Source organism: Bemisia tabaci, chromosome 1 (genome assembly GCF_918797505.1).
Source record: "Bemisia tabaci chromosome 1, PGI_BMITA_v3".
Taxonomy (NCBI): domain Eukaryota; kingdom Metazoa; phylum Arthropoda; class Insecta; order Hemiptera; family Aleyrodidae; genus Bemisia; species Bemisia tabaci.
Genome location: NC_092793.1, coordinates 63,236,814 through 63,254,335, shown reverse-complemented (window position 1 = coordinate 63,254,335; position 17,522 = coordinate 63,236,814). Strand labels below are relative to the sequence as shown.

At 38.4% G+C, this 17,522-nt stretch overlaps 1 protein-coding gene across 7 annotated transcripts in view; it reads right to left on the bottom strand.

Moving 5' to 3' along the window:
• Positions 1–465: 465 nt before the first annotated feature.
• LOC109036019 (uncharacterized) overlaps positions 466–17,522 on the bottom strand; it is a 24,447-nt gene continuing 7,390 nt past the window's right edge. For 3 of the 7 annotated variants that reach the window (XM_019049918.2, XM_072305133.1, XM_072305135.1), the window contains exons 4-6: positions 16,330–16,421; positions 3,946–4,064; positions 466–799 (exon numbers count right to left, since the gene is read on the bottom strand). In XM_019049918.2, the coding sequence (XP_018905463.2) occupies positions 529–799; positions 3,946–4,064; positions 16,330–16,421 (482 nt within the window). In that variant the 3' untranslated portion in view covers positions 466–528. Of the gene's footprint in view, positions 800–3,945; positions 4,351–6,007; positions 6,099–16,329; positions 16,422–17,522 lie in introns of those variants that run through there. The other 4 variants (XM_019049920.2, XM_019049919.2, XM_019049921.2 and 1 more) reach the window with 4 other exon arrangements.

Genomic DNA, 17,522 nt, shown 5'->3' with positions numbered 1-17,522 from the left:
AGAATTTTCTCCTAATTTACCTATTGATTCAACAATTATTGCGTTGGAAACGCAAAATGATGCTGTATTATCTAAAGTGTTTCATTTTACTCATGTTGGCTGGCCAGTAAAAGACACTTTTTAAAATAATCCTTTCATTTAGAAATATTTCAACGTCAGAGATGCCATTACAATAGTAGATAGGTGTCTTTTATTTGCAACAAGGATAATTATTCCTCTTAAATTACAAGGGCAGGTACTGAGGGCGCATAGTTTCGTTTGATAGAAATACGTCCAAGTAAATTTATCTGTTGAAATTAATGTACCTCTGTATTACATACATAAAAAAAAAAAAAAAAAAAAAAAAAAAAAAAAAAAGATTGCAGAATTTTTCTCATTGCCTTTGTACTCCCCACTTTAAAGATTAGTCATTCATAAAAAAATATATTAATAAACTTTATACTCCCCATAAAAATAAACACTAAATTTATGATAGAAACTTAATATATACTGATTACTGAGGTTACATAAATTAGTTTCTGGGTGGCATCAGTTTGATTCCTGAGACATTCCTCTTGTTCCTGTCAAATGCTTTCGAAACCCTCGTGTGTTTAGGTTTTGGTTTTGTTCATCTCTTTGGTTCCTTTTTCTATTTTGGTTGTGAGAGTGATGGTTGTCATTCGGGTAGTAATTCCGTCCAACGTAATTTTGGATGTTAGGGAGAGAAACAGCCATCTGACAGCTGAGATGGTCGAGACTCTCTGAATTGCCTAAACAGCTGCGAATGGGAATTCCTCTATCAGATGACCACTCTCCTTTTCTGTAATTTTCAAAAACGAATAGTGTATCAGTGCAAAATATTGAAGAGTAGTATGTTGCGATAATTACCTGTATAAGCTATTACACAATGATAAGCTTATGATGCTATCATTATAAAAAGGCGCAAAGGCAAATGGGGGGTGGGGGTGAAGTAAGGGCTCTGTATAAGAAGGGGTAGTGGACTGAGTAGGTGCAGAATACCCAGAGAGGGGGGATGCAATGCCCAGCATTAGGCGTTACACAAACCGCTTATGATTTTATATTAATACTTGGAGGCATACCCCCTAACCTCTACCCAACCCAACTCCTCGAGGCCACTTTGGCCCTCTAATGTTTGCTTCGCAGACTCCTCCTCTCGTAGCTTTAAAAAGAGAGGGCTCATCTAGGCAGGTATGTACTTTATCTTCTCGATGGTCAAAAGAATTTTCCAAACTATAAACGGAGATTTAAAAAAAAGAAAAAAAGTCAATAATATACAGGGTATTAGAAAAGTTCCTTCCCTCCCCATCTAACTTTTGACCTAATTGAGGTAGAGATGTGAAACTTGGAGGACGCTTCTAGATCAAAGGGAGCTACTTTTTGACCCCCCTAAAATTGTCAGAGGCCCCCTGGGGGGGAGGGGGGGGGGGTAAAGGACCCCAACTTTTTATTTTCAAATGGGAAGACCCCCCTTGTGATACCTCATTCGAGAGCATAATAAAAGAAAACTTTTCGCGAAAACTCGAAGTCAATATCTCAAACTGTTTCGAAATGGCGGCTGGTTAAAGTTCAGGATGGCCGAAAATTGACACCTCGGTTTTTTGTCGATGGATTTGCCTGAAACTCAGTTCTATGGGGAATTTCAACACGAGAAAAACGAATTTGACGTTAGATTTTCAAGAAAACCAAAATTGTCAAAATGGCGGTTGAAAAACGTTCAAAACGGCCGAATATTGTGTGTTTTTTTTTTTTTTTTTTTTTTTTTTTTTTTTTTTTTTTTAAGAAATATAATTTCAAACGTATTAATCCTATGCCAAAATACCTGCAGGCTCCAAGTTTCGGGCAAATCCATAGGCAAATAACCTAGATGCCATTTTCGGTCATGTTGAACATCTATTAGCCGCCATTTTAAACAATGTAATAATGAGAGTCGCAAGAATAATCTGAGCGCAGTGGTGAGCCAGGATTCGATCTGACACTAAACACCTTCACTAGAAAATAACGTCCTACATTTAGTAAAAATAAAGATAAACAAGTCACATATGACTTAAGGGATTACGTGAAAGTGCTTAAGCAACAATTAGTAAAATTGTGACTTTAAAAAATATTGAATAATGGCAAAATTACAGCAAAATTGTGGGAAAAGCACCAGTTGTTTACGAATGTTATGATAACAAATCCGCCATATTGCCGATCGCCCACCTGGAAATCGCATTTGAAGTCGAATTTCAGCCTCCGGTTCGTTTATGCGGAATGTGGAAACCTAGTCTTTAGTGTAAAATAAGGTTTCAAACACAAATTTCGGAAACCTACTTTTCGTTAGTTCCGGATCGTTTATGCCGTGATTTGAACCTTGGTTTCAAACTCAGGTTTCGATTGAAGTTAGGTTTAGAGGCTCGCATAAACATAGCTATTGTTTTGATTGTGATTTATAGGATTGGCGAGATGAGGAGGAGGTAGTTTTTTAGATTTTTAGCTCAATATTTTTGTTTTTAGCCGCTGAGGAAGGGGTTGGTTGTTTCGCACCGAAACATACGGAATCTTTTATATGTGTTTACAGCTTTCATCCCAATTTTCTTGTGTCATCTTTTGTATCATGTTGGGCTCCAAATTTTATATATATGTGTGTCTAATTTCATGTTCATTATATGTATGATTAAGTGAATTTCATGAGTTGTATAACCGTTCGAATTACTTTTTATTTATTTTAAAATTTTCATTGCAACGTTTCGGTGGCTTTCTTCTTTCTGTCTGTGCCTGATGATGGTGGAAATAAGCCACCGAAACGTTGCAATGTAAATTTTAAAATAAATAAAAAGTAATTCGAACGGTTATACAACTCATGAAATTCACTTAAATATATATATTGCTGATCGTCATTAATCAAAATAACTAACTTACTACATATTTGTATGGGTCGGTTGTGGTTTTATGAGGGATTATAGAAAAAATAGTTGACAAACAATACAGGAACTTGTTTCTTCTTTTTTTTTAAACAAATAACCTCCTTATGTCAAAAATTTAGGGGTCTCTTGCCACACCCTAACTTTAAAAAAATGAGAGGTGTTCAAAATTACCCCCTAGATTAGGGTAATTTTTAACACCTCTCGCTTTATGACGATTGTAAACAATTGAACACCACTACAATCGTCACAACAAATTTTTAGATTAGGCACTCCCGACAGTCATGCCTGGGCGGAAACTGTGAAAATGAGTGAAATCCTCTGAATGAGTACATTTAAGGTAAATATCACTCAGAATAGCTCTGACAGTGATTCTAAAGGTTTAAATACATTTTTTCTATTAAAATAGGAATATTTTGCTAATTGTGAAACAGTTGAGCCAAAATGAAATTTCATGTGAAACTTTCTGGTGAAATTTTACTTCGCAACTCTGTTTGTATTAAATAGGTAATTTATTTTAGGACTTATGATACTTTGGGCGAAGTTGTTAAGTTAAGCAGGGTGAAACCCAAGTAGCAGTGATCGCGAAAAATAGCAATTACATCGGTTTGTTATCGCGATTGTAATGGTGGCAATAAATCTAAATATTATCGCATTAAAAATTGCGATATATGGCGAATAAATCGCTAGACATCGCAATTTTTGGGTCGATGAAATCGTGATCAATTTTCGTCGATAAAATCGAGCTTAAATCGCCATTTATCGCGATTATTATTCCGAAGATATTGCGATAAGTTGTCAGGCGATAAAAGCGCGATTTTACTGAGAAAAGATAGAGGATAATTGCTTTGATATTGATGATCCTAGCGATTTCATCGCCGATAAAATTGCAATATATCCAGATTTTTCCGCTGAGAAATGGTACTGGGAAAAATAACCTATTTTTTGCTTTCTTAAAATACAGGAGAAAATACCTATTTTCTTCTTTAATAAGAAGAACCTATAAGTACTTTTAACTTAAAAAATTGATCACGTTTTTACTCACTTGGCTTTACTTTGCAACTGCCAGTGTGTCAATGGGGGAAATCTTTGTGATGATTGATTTCGATTGTTTTTTCTCCCACAGTGGGTACCTTCGTTCGCCGTGTTTCTTAGCATTTTTGTCTTTCAACAACAGAAGATATCAAAATTGATTAAATTATATGATTCAAAATAATTATTATGAGAATATTAATTTTTTTCCTTCAACAATATTAATTTCCTCCTTTTATTTACCTACTGAAAAATTTTCCATATTTCATCGTATGGTAAGAACGTTCCAATGAAACTGATAACTTTTTATGTAATGAAGTACGTTCATGGCAGCGTTCAAATTCATGTTGTTACCTTTTATCAAGACTTTCTTTTTTCTCAAATTTGGTGCATTCATTTTCAGCAGTGGTTTAAAATTCTGTAAATCAATTAAAACTAGGATCAACAATAGACTGATTTAGTAGCTACATCATTCTTATGGTGTTCAACAAATAGATTTGCGACTATTGTGACATTTCACTGATCTACTTGCAATGGCTCCTGAATCTATATGTTTTATTCCAAAATATGAGGTTCCTTATCTTCATTTCTAATCTTATTCTAAAACAAGCAGTGAACTCCAACACAATACTTTAGTTGCCTCAGCCGCGTACGCAAGGTGCAATGATTCCTTATGAAATGTGTTCTCTTCGCTGAATTGCTGAACTTAACTTCATCACACCAGTCTTTGAAGAGGTATATGCATCCCCCATAATAATTGGGCCCGGAACGGAATCTTGTCACACCTTCACCTTTTGTAAAGGAAGGTTAGGTTACGTTCCAGAATTCATCTTTTTGATGGATTGTCAATCAGAAGTATAGTAGAACATGGCGTCATGCTGACGTAACCCATGGAGTCTGATGGAAAGTCAGATGACGTATCCTCGTTTGATCCCAAAAACGCTTTGATGGAATTTTCGATGAACGGGTTTGTTTTGTTTACTATTATCACTTATCAGCGAAGCAATCTGTTTTCGTTTTCTTCAATTTTAAGTGTTTGGGGCTTCATGTTAGTAGCGAAATTGCTGACAATTCAGTCATTTGAGTTTTTCGATTATTCTGCAGGATTTGTTTGGAATCTTGTCCTGCCATCTGTTAAAGTTTACCCATGTGAAGTTGCTATCGTAGAGTGTTTTGCTTTCTTGAAGTTATTTGTAACTGCTCTTTCCATGTCATTTGGACACCTTACACTTATCTTTACATGATATCTTTCTGCTTACATGCTAGAGATCTGATGTTTGATCTCACCAGCTGATTAAAGGCAGTCAAAACAGATGATCCTGCAGGAATCATCTGTCTGTTTAAGTGTTAGTAAGCATTTCTCTCAATACGTAAGTAGTCCTGATCGCTTTCTCAGTGGCTTGTAGCTACTTTGTTCGCACATATTGTTGAATACCCCAACAACTTCAGGCGAGAAATCAACCATTGAGGAGAGCATTAAAGTCCTCAACAAGGAAGCTGAGCCACTGATTATTTCTTGAGAATTAAGGTTGTGCAGATGGACCTGCAAGTTTGCCTGGTTTCAGGAAATTTTATTAGCAGGCTTTGTAACAAGGCTTTCAGTGGAAGCAATCGCAACAAAACCTTGGTAACTATCAATATTATTAAATGAGTTAGATAGCATCTCAGGAGATTCAATCGTGCCCTGCGTCAGAGCTCAGTACTGAGACTTCCGCAGACTGTGTTCAATCTTTGACACTTTGTCCAAAGAACTTAAGTCCTATTCTACAGAAATTTTGGATGAAAATCTCATATTTTGTATACTCTTCGAAGTACTTAGACCCACGAAACTTCTCCTAGTGAAAATTAATTATGAATAAGTATATTCAGATAGGAGGCTGTTCATTAAATACATGGCGCTCAATTTTGGATTGATCCCTCTCCTTTCCCTCTGATAATGCTTTTGCGACCTACGGGCCCAACTTACGTCAAGACATAACGGTGTGACGCTAACCCTAACACCCATATGAATGCATGTCTAATATTTTAAGAACTGCCTCTAAGATGAAGAAAAAGCAACTTCAATTTTTACTTATTTATACTGAGGGTAGGCCCTACTCATCTGGGGTTGAAGGCAGAATGTGTCCAGTTGGCATTGATGGCGTTGCAAACCATTATAGAACATTGCTATAGCAGGAGATAAATTCAGCTCTTCATAAAAATTATTAGAGATGAAACTTCCATGTTAACATCGAAAAATAACATTGAATCAATGCTGAAAGCGATAGGCAATGGCACGGAAAGGTAGGTGAAAATGTATCAAATTGATAGCTCCTAGTGCCGATTAAAAACCACCAGCGCACTTTGCCTTTGTCAAAGGACAAAGGTATTCAAATATTGCACTCACACAATGTTACAGCCAATCAACTTGGAGCCTAGTTGCAGCAGAACATAAAATTAAAATGAAATGACCTTCGATCTCACAGGCTCCCAAAATTATTCCCATTCGAAATAAACTAAAAAAAACTTAATACATCTCATAGAAAAGGAAAATACTGAATAATGGAGAAATTGTCTATTGCCAGGACATATTATTTACTTATTTAGTTTATATTTGGAGGTTAATTACGCCACGCTACGTCATCTACATCGGCGTGCATCGGCTTCATCGAACTCCGGAGTACGATTGATCTGGTTGATCTACTCTACGTCATAGCGATGGAATCAATCAGAATTCCAAAAACGCTTTGATGGATCTGCACCGATGAATCGTCTACTATTCACCGGTCCCGGAAACACTTTGATGCACAACCGATTCAATCGATTTACATCGCGATGAATTCTGGAACGCAACCTTAGAGAAGTTCAATAATAGCGGACTTTTTGATCCATGCCCCCGTGGGGAGGGGGGGGGGGTCAAAGAAAAATCAACTTTTAGCCATAACTTTTGAACGGTTGCAGTTATCGAACTGAACTTTTTTTTTAAAATGAAAGAACATAAAAAGATCTTTCTATTAAGTATAAGAAATTGAAAATCCGTTAATGTTTGACCAAGTTAGGACTCATCAAATTTTTTTAAAAATTTTAATTTTGGATTTCTCCATTTTTCGACGGGAGGGGTCGCACGAAATGTTATGAATATGTGTGCAAAAAATAGCCCTTGTTTTCCTCTTTAAAATTAGCAAAAGAACATGTTGGAGAAATGATTAGTTTCAGAGTTATGCTTTTTCAAAGTTGACGCGACAGGGTACGTATACAGGGTTATCCGAAAGTCACTGACCACCCCTGTAACTTTTTTCCAAATTGAGATAGAAGTTTGAAACTTTGGCAATGTTCCTCAGTCTAAAGTAGCAACTTTTTGGTCCCCCCAAAATCTTGGGGGGCGGCCCCCCTGAGGGGGGCGGGGACTAGCTTTTTTTTCTCAACTGGCAACCCCCCCTCCCGTTGTGATACCTCATTCGAAAGATAATTAAATAAGAACAGTTTTGGCGCAATCCGCAAGTAAAAATGTTAATTTTTGACAAAATGGCGGCAGGTCAAAATTCAAAATGGCGGAAATCTGACATCTCCGTTGTTTATCGACAGATTGGCGTTAAACTCGATATCCTTGGGTTTTTCGAGACGAGAAAAACGATTCTGGCATTGGTTTTCCAGAAAAGTCGGTCCTTTTCAAAATGGCGGCGGTCAAAATGGCGGCCTAGCGCGGTCAGTGGATATTTAGGCTGCTTATTGTTGGATTTGCATGAAACTTGGTATTCGGGGGTTAGTCCCGGTTCTTATGTACTCCCGTGGAACGGTAAGTAAAGCAAGTGTGGAAAATATCTTAATCTCTTCATTTTGATGCGTAAAAAAAGAATGGACCACTAGACAAGGTACGAATTTAAGCATTCTAATACATGTTTCCGAACCAGAATTTCACGCGAAACACGATTTGCGCAACGAAAATTACTGAAATCAACTCCTAAGGAAGATATTAACGTTTTTATTTCACATTGGTTATGAAGAATTTGAAAGGCCCGCTCACAAGAAACTCAAAGCTCTACGTGAGTCAAATCGCGCACTACAATGGTTTCAGCAAAATTCTCAATCGAGCAATGTTCATTTCCCACCGTGTGTTGTTCAAACTATAAGCAATTTGCTATAACTGAGCCAAAGCGTCAAGATTGAGGTTGCCAGATTTTTATATCGCAGAGACTGTCATGATGACGTTTAGCGCGCGATGTGAATCACGTATAGCATTGAGTTTTCATGAGCGGGTGGTTTGAATTCACGCATCAAGAATCATTTAATTTCTTCGTAAGGAGTTGATTTCGGTAGTTTTTGTTGTGCGCATCGTGTTCTACGTGAAATTTCGGTTAAGAAACCTGTATCAGCATGCTGAAATTCGTACCTTGTCTAGTGGTCCATTTCGATGTTGTCAAGTTCAATTTTGCGATGGCGGCCAAAATGGGGGCTCGGGGGGTGAAAATTATGGAATTTGATTTTGATATCATGATTGGGGTCAATTATTAGGTAATTTTGGTCGTAGAATCCGAATTTAAGATCCAAAATACTCTCCGACCCAAAGGGATGCCCCAAATCTAAGATGGCCGCCAAAATCTCCAAGATAGGGTCAAAACTGCGATACGTATGTAAAAGTGCCAAGTAGGGTGTCCTTGGTAGGGTTCTTTTGATCGTAGATCTACCTATGATGTCAAAAACTTACCACGGATCCATTGAAGCCCAAAAAAAATCAAAATGGCGGCCAAAAGGGCTGCCGTTGCGGAGTGAAATATTTTGTTGAGGCAAATATCGTCGAATGAGATGTCACTGTATAGGTTTTTTGGGTCGTAGATTCCAAAAATGAGGTCCAAACAACAAAATAAGCTGATAGAAGTTCTCCAAAAGCCAAAATGGCGGCCGCCCGGGCATTGAACGCGTTTGAACAGTAGGGTGTCCCATTTTGGACGTTACACAAAAAAAAAAAAAAAAAAAAAAAATTGCGAAATCCAACAGAGATACCTGCCAAAAAGTTGTCTCATAGTTAGAAAAAAAGCACAAAAAAATCTCAGGGTGGTAGCTAAAGGTTGAGTGGTCTCGCAAGGTACTTAAGATGTTTCACCGATTTCTCATCTTGGCAATCTTGGCGATCTTGCAGATTTTTTTCGGTAAATGCAATCGAGGTAAAAAGTCGCAAATGCGGATAATGAGACTTCGGATACTATATTTTAAGAGAAAAATAACGGTTTGGATCCACGAGGATCAGAATCCCTCGTTCTTAGCTCTCAAAATGCAAAAATCAGCGATTTTAGCATTTTGTAGTCAAACCGCTGCTCGACCATCATAAATGTCGCGGCATTTGACGCGCTGTTTCACAATGATCCCATTGTGGGAGTAAAAAGTCCTTCAAGTATGTTCATTAGAGGTGTAAGAGGGTCACTTTGGCCAAATTTTGTTGCTTTTAAACATTAAGCTCATTGTTTAAAATGTTTTTTTTTTTTTTTTTTTTTGTTAATATAATTTTCCTGTTTTTCATCATTTTTTAAAATGGTTTAAAAAGGGCGACTCATCTTACACCAAAATTGAACTCATTTGGCGAACAATGTACGTAGGTGGTCAAATACTTCCTCTAAAAAAGTTTTTGGATTCAAAGCCTCCCAAAAAAGCCGATGTTGCCATATTTTATCCCCAGAAAACACAAAGAACCGAGTACCTATTTCAGTATTTGGAGGCTGTTCCTCTCCGAGCTCTTAGTGGAGCTCCGAGCTCACTAGTAATGTGGTCATAACGTATGAAAACTCAAGGTTTGCTGAAATTTGCTCAAAGAGCTCGGTGAGGAACAGCCTCCAAATACTGAAATAGGTACTCGGTTCTTTGTGTTTTCTGGGGATAAAATATGGCAACATCGGCTTTTTTGGGAGGCTTTGAATCCAAAAACTTTTTTAGAGGAAGTATTTGACCACCTACGTACATTGTTCGCCAAATGAGTTCAATTTTGGTGTAAGATGAGTCGCCCTTTTTAAACCATTTTAAAAAATGATGAAAAACAGGAAAATTATATTAACAAAAAAAAAAAAAAAAAAAAACATTTTAAACAATGAGCTTAATGTTTAAAAGCAACAAAATTTGGCCAAAGTGACCCTCTTACACCTCTAATGAACATACTTGAAGGACTTTTTACTCCCACAATGGGATCATTGTGAAACAGCGCGTCAAATGCCGCGACATTTATGATGGTCGAGCAGCGGTTTGACTACAAAATGCTAAAATCGCTGATTTTTGCATTTTGAGAGCTAAGAACGAGGGATTCTGATCCTCGTGGATCCAAACCGTTATTTTTCTCTTAAAATATAGTATCCGAAGTCTCATTATCCGCATTTGCGACTTTTTACCTCGATTGCATTTACCGAAAAAAATCTGCAAGATCGCCAAGATTGCCAAGATGAGAAATCGGTGAAACATCTTAAGTACCTTGCGAGACCACTCAACCTTTAGCTACCACCCTGAGATTTTTTTGTGCTTTTTTTCTAACTATGAGACAACTTTTTGGCAGGTATCTCTGTTGGATTTCGCAATTTTTTTTTTTTTTTTTTTTTTTTGTGTAACGTCCAAAATGGGACACCCTACTGTTCAAACGCGTTCAATGCCCGGGCGGCCGCCATTTTGGCTTTTGGAGAACTTCTATCAGCTTATTTTGTTGTTTGGACCTCATTTTTGGAATCTACGACCCAAAAAACCTATACAGTGACATCTCATTCGACGATATTTGCCTCAACAAAATATTTCACTCCGCAACGGCAGCCCTTTTGGCCGCCATTTTGATTTTTTTTGGGCTTCAATGGATCCGTGGTAAGTTTTTGACATCATAGGTAGATCTACGATCAAAAGAACCCTACCAAGGACACCCTACTTGGCACTTTTACATACGTATCGCAGTTTTGACCCTATCTTGGAGATTTTGGCGGCCATCTTAGATTTGGGGCATCCCTTTGGGTCGGAGAGTATTTTGGACCTTAAATTCGGATTCTACGACCAAAATTACCTAATAATTGACCCCAATCATGATATCAAAATCAAATTCCATAATTTTCACCCCCCGAGCTCCCATTTTGGCCGCCATCGCAAAATTGAACTTGACAACATCGAAATTCTTTTTTTACGCATCAAAATGAAGAGATTAAGATATTTTCCACACTTGCTTTACTTACCGTTCCACGGGAGTACATAAGAACCGGGACTAACCCCCGAATACCAAGTTTCATGCAAATCCAACGATAAGCAGCCTAAATATCCACTGACCGCGCTAGGCCGCCATTTTGACCGCCGCCATTTTGAAAAGGACCGACTTTTCTGGAAAACCAATGCCAGAATCGTTTTTCTCGTCTCGAAAAACCCAAGGATATCGAGTTTAACGCCAATCTGTCGATAAACAACGGAGATGTCAGATTTCCGCCATTTTGAATTTTGACCTGCCGCCATTTTGTCAAAAATTAACATTTTTACTTGCGGATTGCGCCAAAACTGTTCTTATTTAATTATCTTTCGAATGAGGTATCACAACGGGAGGGGGGGTTGCCAGTTGAAAAAAAAAAGTTAGTCTCCGCCCCCCAAAATTTTGGGAGGACCAAAAAGTTACCGTTCCACGGGAAGCTTTTTTTGAACATAAGAACCCGGACTAGGTATTTCGGCACGAGAAGAACGAATCTTTCATTGGATATTTGAAATTCCGACAAATTTTAAAATGGCGGGATATCAGTTTTACGGCTGTTTACCGATGGATTTGCATGAAATTCGATATGGATTATTAAGTATTTCAATAATGTAATGAAAGATTCCTTTTTATGCAGCCAAAAACCACCGGGATATCGAATTTCATGCGAATCCATCGGTAAACAGCCGTAAAACTGATATCCCGCCATTTTTCCGCCATTTTGAAATTTGTCGGGATTTCAAACATCCGATGAAAGATTCGTTCTTCTCGTGCCGGAATACCCCCGAAAACCAAGTTTCATGCAAATCCAACGATAAGCAGCCTAAATATCCACTGACCGCGCTAGGCCGCCATTTGAAAAGGACCGACTTTTCTGGAAAACCAATGCCAGTATCGTTTTTCTCGTCTCGAAAGACCCTAGGTTACCGAGTTTAACGCCAATCTGTCAATAAACAACGGAGATGTCAGATTTTCGCCATTTTGAACTTTGACCGGCTGCCATTTTGTCAAAAATCAACATTTTGACCTGCGGTTTGCGCCAAAAATGTTCTTATTTTGTTATCTTTCGAATGAGGTATCACAAAGAGGGAAGGGGGGGGTTGACATTTGAAAAAAAAAGTTAGCCCCCCAAAATTTTGGGGGGACCAAAAAGTTGCTACTTTAGACCGAGGAACATTGCCAAAGTTTCAAACTTCTATCTCAATTTGGAAAAAAGTTACACGGGTGGTAAGTGACTTTTGGATAACCCTGTTTAGGCATCGGGCCCGAGTCCCGCAGCTGCGCCCGGGAGCACCCTGTTCCACGTTGTTCTCTGTAATTTTTTAACATTTTACAGCATTTTGACGATTTAGTAAGCATACATACATATAAGGATGAATATGCCATACGTAATTTTCCTTCCCCCTTTTTTTATTATTACTCTATATAAAGCTGCTGTTCCCACTCACTCTGCCCCCTCTAGATAAAAATTGGCCGAAGCGATTTCCTTTAAAATTGGCACACGCTTAGCTATTGTAATGAGGAGTTGATTAAAATTATTCCCACTCAAATCCGCTGCTTAGGACGCCCGCAAGAGCGAAAAGTTGTTTCTCCATATAGTATTACATTGGAGATACGCGGTTGTTTACGCGCATCGCGCCGAACAGGTTCAATCCTGTTGCGTGACGTCACTGCCTTATAGACGAAATATAAGGTTTTAGGCGGTATTTTTCAACGGATTTTTGAGGAAATTGGTTAGCGGGGGTATTTTCCAACGGGGATCTCGAATTTTTGGTCGGATTTTCAAAATCTCAAAATCCAAGATGGCGGCCGTGGCCTTAAATGCTAAGTCGGCTCCTGTTCGATCGATTTTCCTGAAACTCGGTATCCGGGGGTTTTTTTCGACGGGAAACTCGAATTTTTGGTCAGATTTTCAAAATTTCAAAATCCAAGATGGCGGCCGTGGCCTAAAATGCTAAGTCGGCTCCTGTTCTATCGATTTTCGTGGAACTCGGCATGCGGGGGTACTTTTCGACGGGAAACTCGAATTTTTGGTCAGATTTTCAAAATTTCAAAATCCAAGATGGTGACCGTGGCCTAAAATGCTAAGTCGGCTCCTGTTCGATCGATTTTCGTGAAACTCGGCATCCGGGTGTACTTTTCGACGGGAAACTCGAATTTTTGGTCGGATTTTCAAAATTTCAAAATCCAAGATGACGGCCGTGGCCTAAAATGCTAAGTCGGCTCCTGTTCGATCGATTTTCGTGAAACTCGGTATCCGGGGGTACTTTTCGACGGGGATCTCGAATTTTTGGTCGGATTTTCAAAATCTCAAAATCCAAGATGGCGGTCGTGGCCTAAAATGCTAAGTCGGCTCCTGTTCGATCGATTTTCGTGAAACTCGGTATCCGGGGGTATATTTCGAAACTAGAATTTTAGGTCCGATTTTCAAAATTCAATAATCAAAAATGGCGATCGTGGTCTAAAATGTTACATCGCTTCCTGATATCGATAGATTTTTGTGCAACTACCGATTAGGAGGTGTATTTCGACGGGAAATTAGAATTTTAGGTCCGATTTTCAACATTCAAAAATCAAAAATGGCGATCGTGGTCTAAGTTGTTATCTTGGCTTCCGATCCATCGATTTTTGTGAAATTCGGTATTAGGAGGTGTATTTTGACGGAAAACTCGCATTTTTGGTCAGATTTTCAACATTTCCTAATCCAAGATGGCGGCCCCGCACGAAAACGCGGTCCGGACTCCTAGAACATCAATTTCTGTAAAACTTGGTGAAAAAGAAGATTAAGACATAGATGTTGTCTCCTCATCAATGTTAAAAACTGTGCGGGGCGGTGGCGGCTCGCGGAGCGAGTCGCAAGTTCGTCGCGAAGCGTAGAACTGGGGTCCAGGGGCACTCCCCGGCTAGACGTGTCAGCTCGCAAAGCGAGCTAATCACGACTAGTTTCATCTAAACCAATCTGGAATTTGGAAACTTCGCACTGGCGATTGGCACAGTTGTGGATCCAGAGTGAGTTGGAGAGGGGGGGGGGGGGGGAGGCATTTGCTGATGTTGAGTGGGGATTCTGGAGGATTACCCCTGGACTAAGGGGGGTCGTCTCCAGCGGAAAATGTTAAAAAAAAAAAGCTCCTCCCATATTGAATATTAAGCAGTTTCAGCATAGAATCTGTGCATTATTTGAAAGTTGAAAACTGACGAATAGGTAATACCTGTTCTAGAGAAATAATGCAAAAAAGGGCGAAGGACATAAAATTATGGCATGATGGTGCGCTCTTACGGGTTTGGTTTAACTGGGATGTGGGTTGAGTTGATTGAAAGGTCATCACAAAACATTTTTAAAATAAACATTAGTACATTTTCTCATCATGTCCAATTTCTCGAATGCTACCGACTTCAATGAAATAATGAGCCTATTTCCAGGGTAAAATTGATCAATTGAGTGTTAATATTTTCTATTTTGATTTAGCATCGTAACTCTTTACACACCGGTACCATCATGCCATAATTTTACGTCCTTTGCTCTTTTTTTTTGGCTTTAGGCAAAAAACTACAGTAAAAACAAAGCGATGCTCATAAGGAGGGTCTTCATGTACTGGATTTTGAAGTAAAAAAAGAGGTGGGATTAGGAAATGTAGAGGATTGTTAAAAAGCCTGACATCCAGATGATAAAAAAAATTTTGAGGTTTGAAACTAAAAGACTGGTAGGATGAAGCTGGTTCAACAATATTGCAAAGGGAACACATTCCATAACAAATCATTGCACCTTGTGTTCAAGGCTCAGGCAACCAAAGTTACTTTAGAGATAAGCTGGTTGCATCGAGCAAATTGGAAGGGGTTGTAATGGGCCTGTTGCAAACTTTTGCTAGAGCAAAAATAAGAGTAATTTCTTATAGATTAAGTCTCAAAAATCACAATGAGCGTATTGGCAAAGTCTGAAGTGCACTCATAACTTCACAATCTGCGTAAGAAATTTGCAGTTTTGTGAGCTTTCTGCTTCAAAAACGATACTACGACACAGGTGAACATTTTGTTAGAGGAGTCGCTCCATCTTCATCATGGCCGACGCTTCCGCAGTTCCGCGCGTAATTCGAGGAGATCAAGGTCAAATAAGGCGGGCGAGAAAAATATGAATGTAAACACGCCGATTTTTATCTGGTCTTATCCTGGTCAGGTGTTATCTTGTCCCGTTACACGTGTTTTGGCGGATTGGCGTCGGCCATGATGAATATTGCCGACGACGGAACGACTCTACCGACAAAATATTCACCTGTGCCGTAGTATCGTTTTGGAAGCAGGGAGCTCAAAAAACCGCAAATTTCTTAAGCCGATTGTGAAGTTATGAGTGTATTTCAGACTTTGTTGATGCGCTCATCGTGATTTTTGAGACATTATTTATAGGAAACAACTCTCATTTTTGCTCTAGCAAAAGTTTGCAACAGGCCCATTGGATTCAAGTTTCCATAATTTAGCTGGAGTTTTGAGGCATAAAGGATGAGAAAAGGAACCGCACGACATTTCGGCTGGCGACCTAAGCCATTATCAACTGCTTAAACAAATACAAAGTTAAAAACAAGGCTAATAAAAACCACTACATTTAAAAACCTGTGTGATCAACCCTGACAAAAATTAGGACTGATCTGTCCTGATTTGGATCAGTATTAAATTTATTTTTTAAAACAAGATGTCATTATGAGTTCACTGAAATCTGAACCTGCATTCCCCATGAACTAATTTGAAAATACAGTGTGACATCATATAGCAGATTTTTTTTTTTTTTTTTTTGTGAACAGATTAATAAGCCTCCTATTTAACCCCCTATTTGTACCTACATTATGCAACTTGCATGAATTTCTTTTTCAAGTCATCGCCCAGATTGCTGTAATTTAAACCAAGGAAGAATACAAGCAAGATATGAGAGGTGAAGAAGGGTGGTTTATTGGGTGATCATTATAGTTCTACCTCTGGTAATTCAAGCTTACCCCCAGCTCAAGATCTTACATTCTGCTTTGCTTTCGTAAACTCAAACGCTTTGCTTTGTCTCCTCACACTGTAATTTGGTTGAGTTGTCTCTTGATGCCACCCACCTTGACTTTTAAAAGCTTACTGTGCGCAGATTAAATTTATGAAGCAACCTACAGCTTTCCTGAGATCATCATCCCTCCTGGGTACGAGAGCTATCAGTCCATTTTTTGGTCAATTTGTACAAAAAATTAGACTATTCATGCTTACCACTGAACTGAAATTTGAGGAACATTTTGTTGCCATGAGATTGAAAGTTTCGGCACTTGAGTTACCCTTGAAAACTAACTGGAATTGCAACTCTGGGGAATAAAGTATCAGGTTACAATTAATGAAAGACTAACTTGTACGACAAAAAACAGGCTCCAGAAAAATTGGGACAAAATAAACTCAAAACTGGGTTTTTGTAAGATTAATCAAAAAAGGGTGGTTGCCACATCCAGGCAAGTCACCAAGAACAAGCCAAGTAGAAGCAATAACAACCACAGCTACATTGATTTTGCTTGGTTTTCAATTGTGGTTCCAAAAGCCAAAGGCACAGAGCCACAGAATTTGGGAATGGTGGTGTTTTTGAGCTTGTTTCTGTCTCATTTGATGAATGAAAGTCTTTTGATCAACAGATCACAGTTTAGAAAGTGAGAAGATAACTTCCTTTTTTGAATGTGAAGATCAGATAACTTTGAATAATGGACTCCTAGACAAGATACAATCTGAAGCATTCATACATATATTTCTGCTTTGAAATTTCATGTGAAACACGATTTGCACAACTATAATGGCTAAAATTAACGGGCACCTAAGGTAAATATTTAGCATATTACATATTAAGATTTTATTCAGCATTGATTATGAAAAATTTGAATTTTCTTCTCACATGAAAAACCAGAAGCTATTTGAATCAAATGACGCTTTTCAACAGTTTTAGCATACTCCTCAACAAATAGTGTTCCTTCCCCACCCTATGCTGTTCAAAAAGTAAACAACATGCAATCATGGCTGAGCGAAAGTGCCGATATTTAGGTTGCCATATTTCCATACCGCAAGGACTGTCATAGTAACGGTTAGTATGCTCCTTGACTCTCATGGATTATGGTTTTTTGTGAGCAGGAAGTTTGAATTGACGCATCAAAAACGTTAATATCAATGTTAGGAGTTACTTTCTTAGATTTTTATGGTAATAATCATGTGGTACGTTGATGAGAAAACGTTTAAATTGATGATGAGAAACGCTTAAGTTTGCACCTTGTCTAGTGGTTCAGCTCGTTTATTCCAATTGCAGTTTTTTCCCCCAGAATAATTGGATATTAAAAAATTTATCAGCTATCGAGCAATGTCATTATACACATGAAACTGAAAATCTGAGACGGAATCTGAGCTTAGACCTGTTAGTCCAAGAGCCCGCC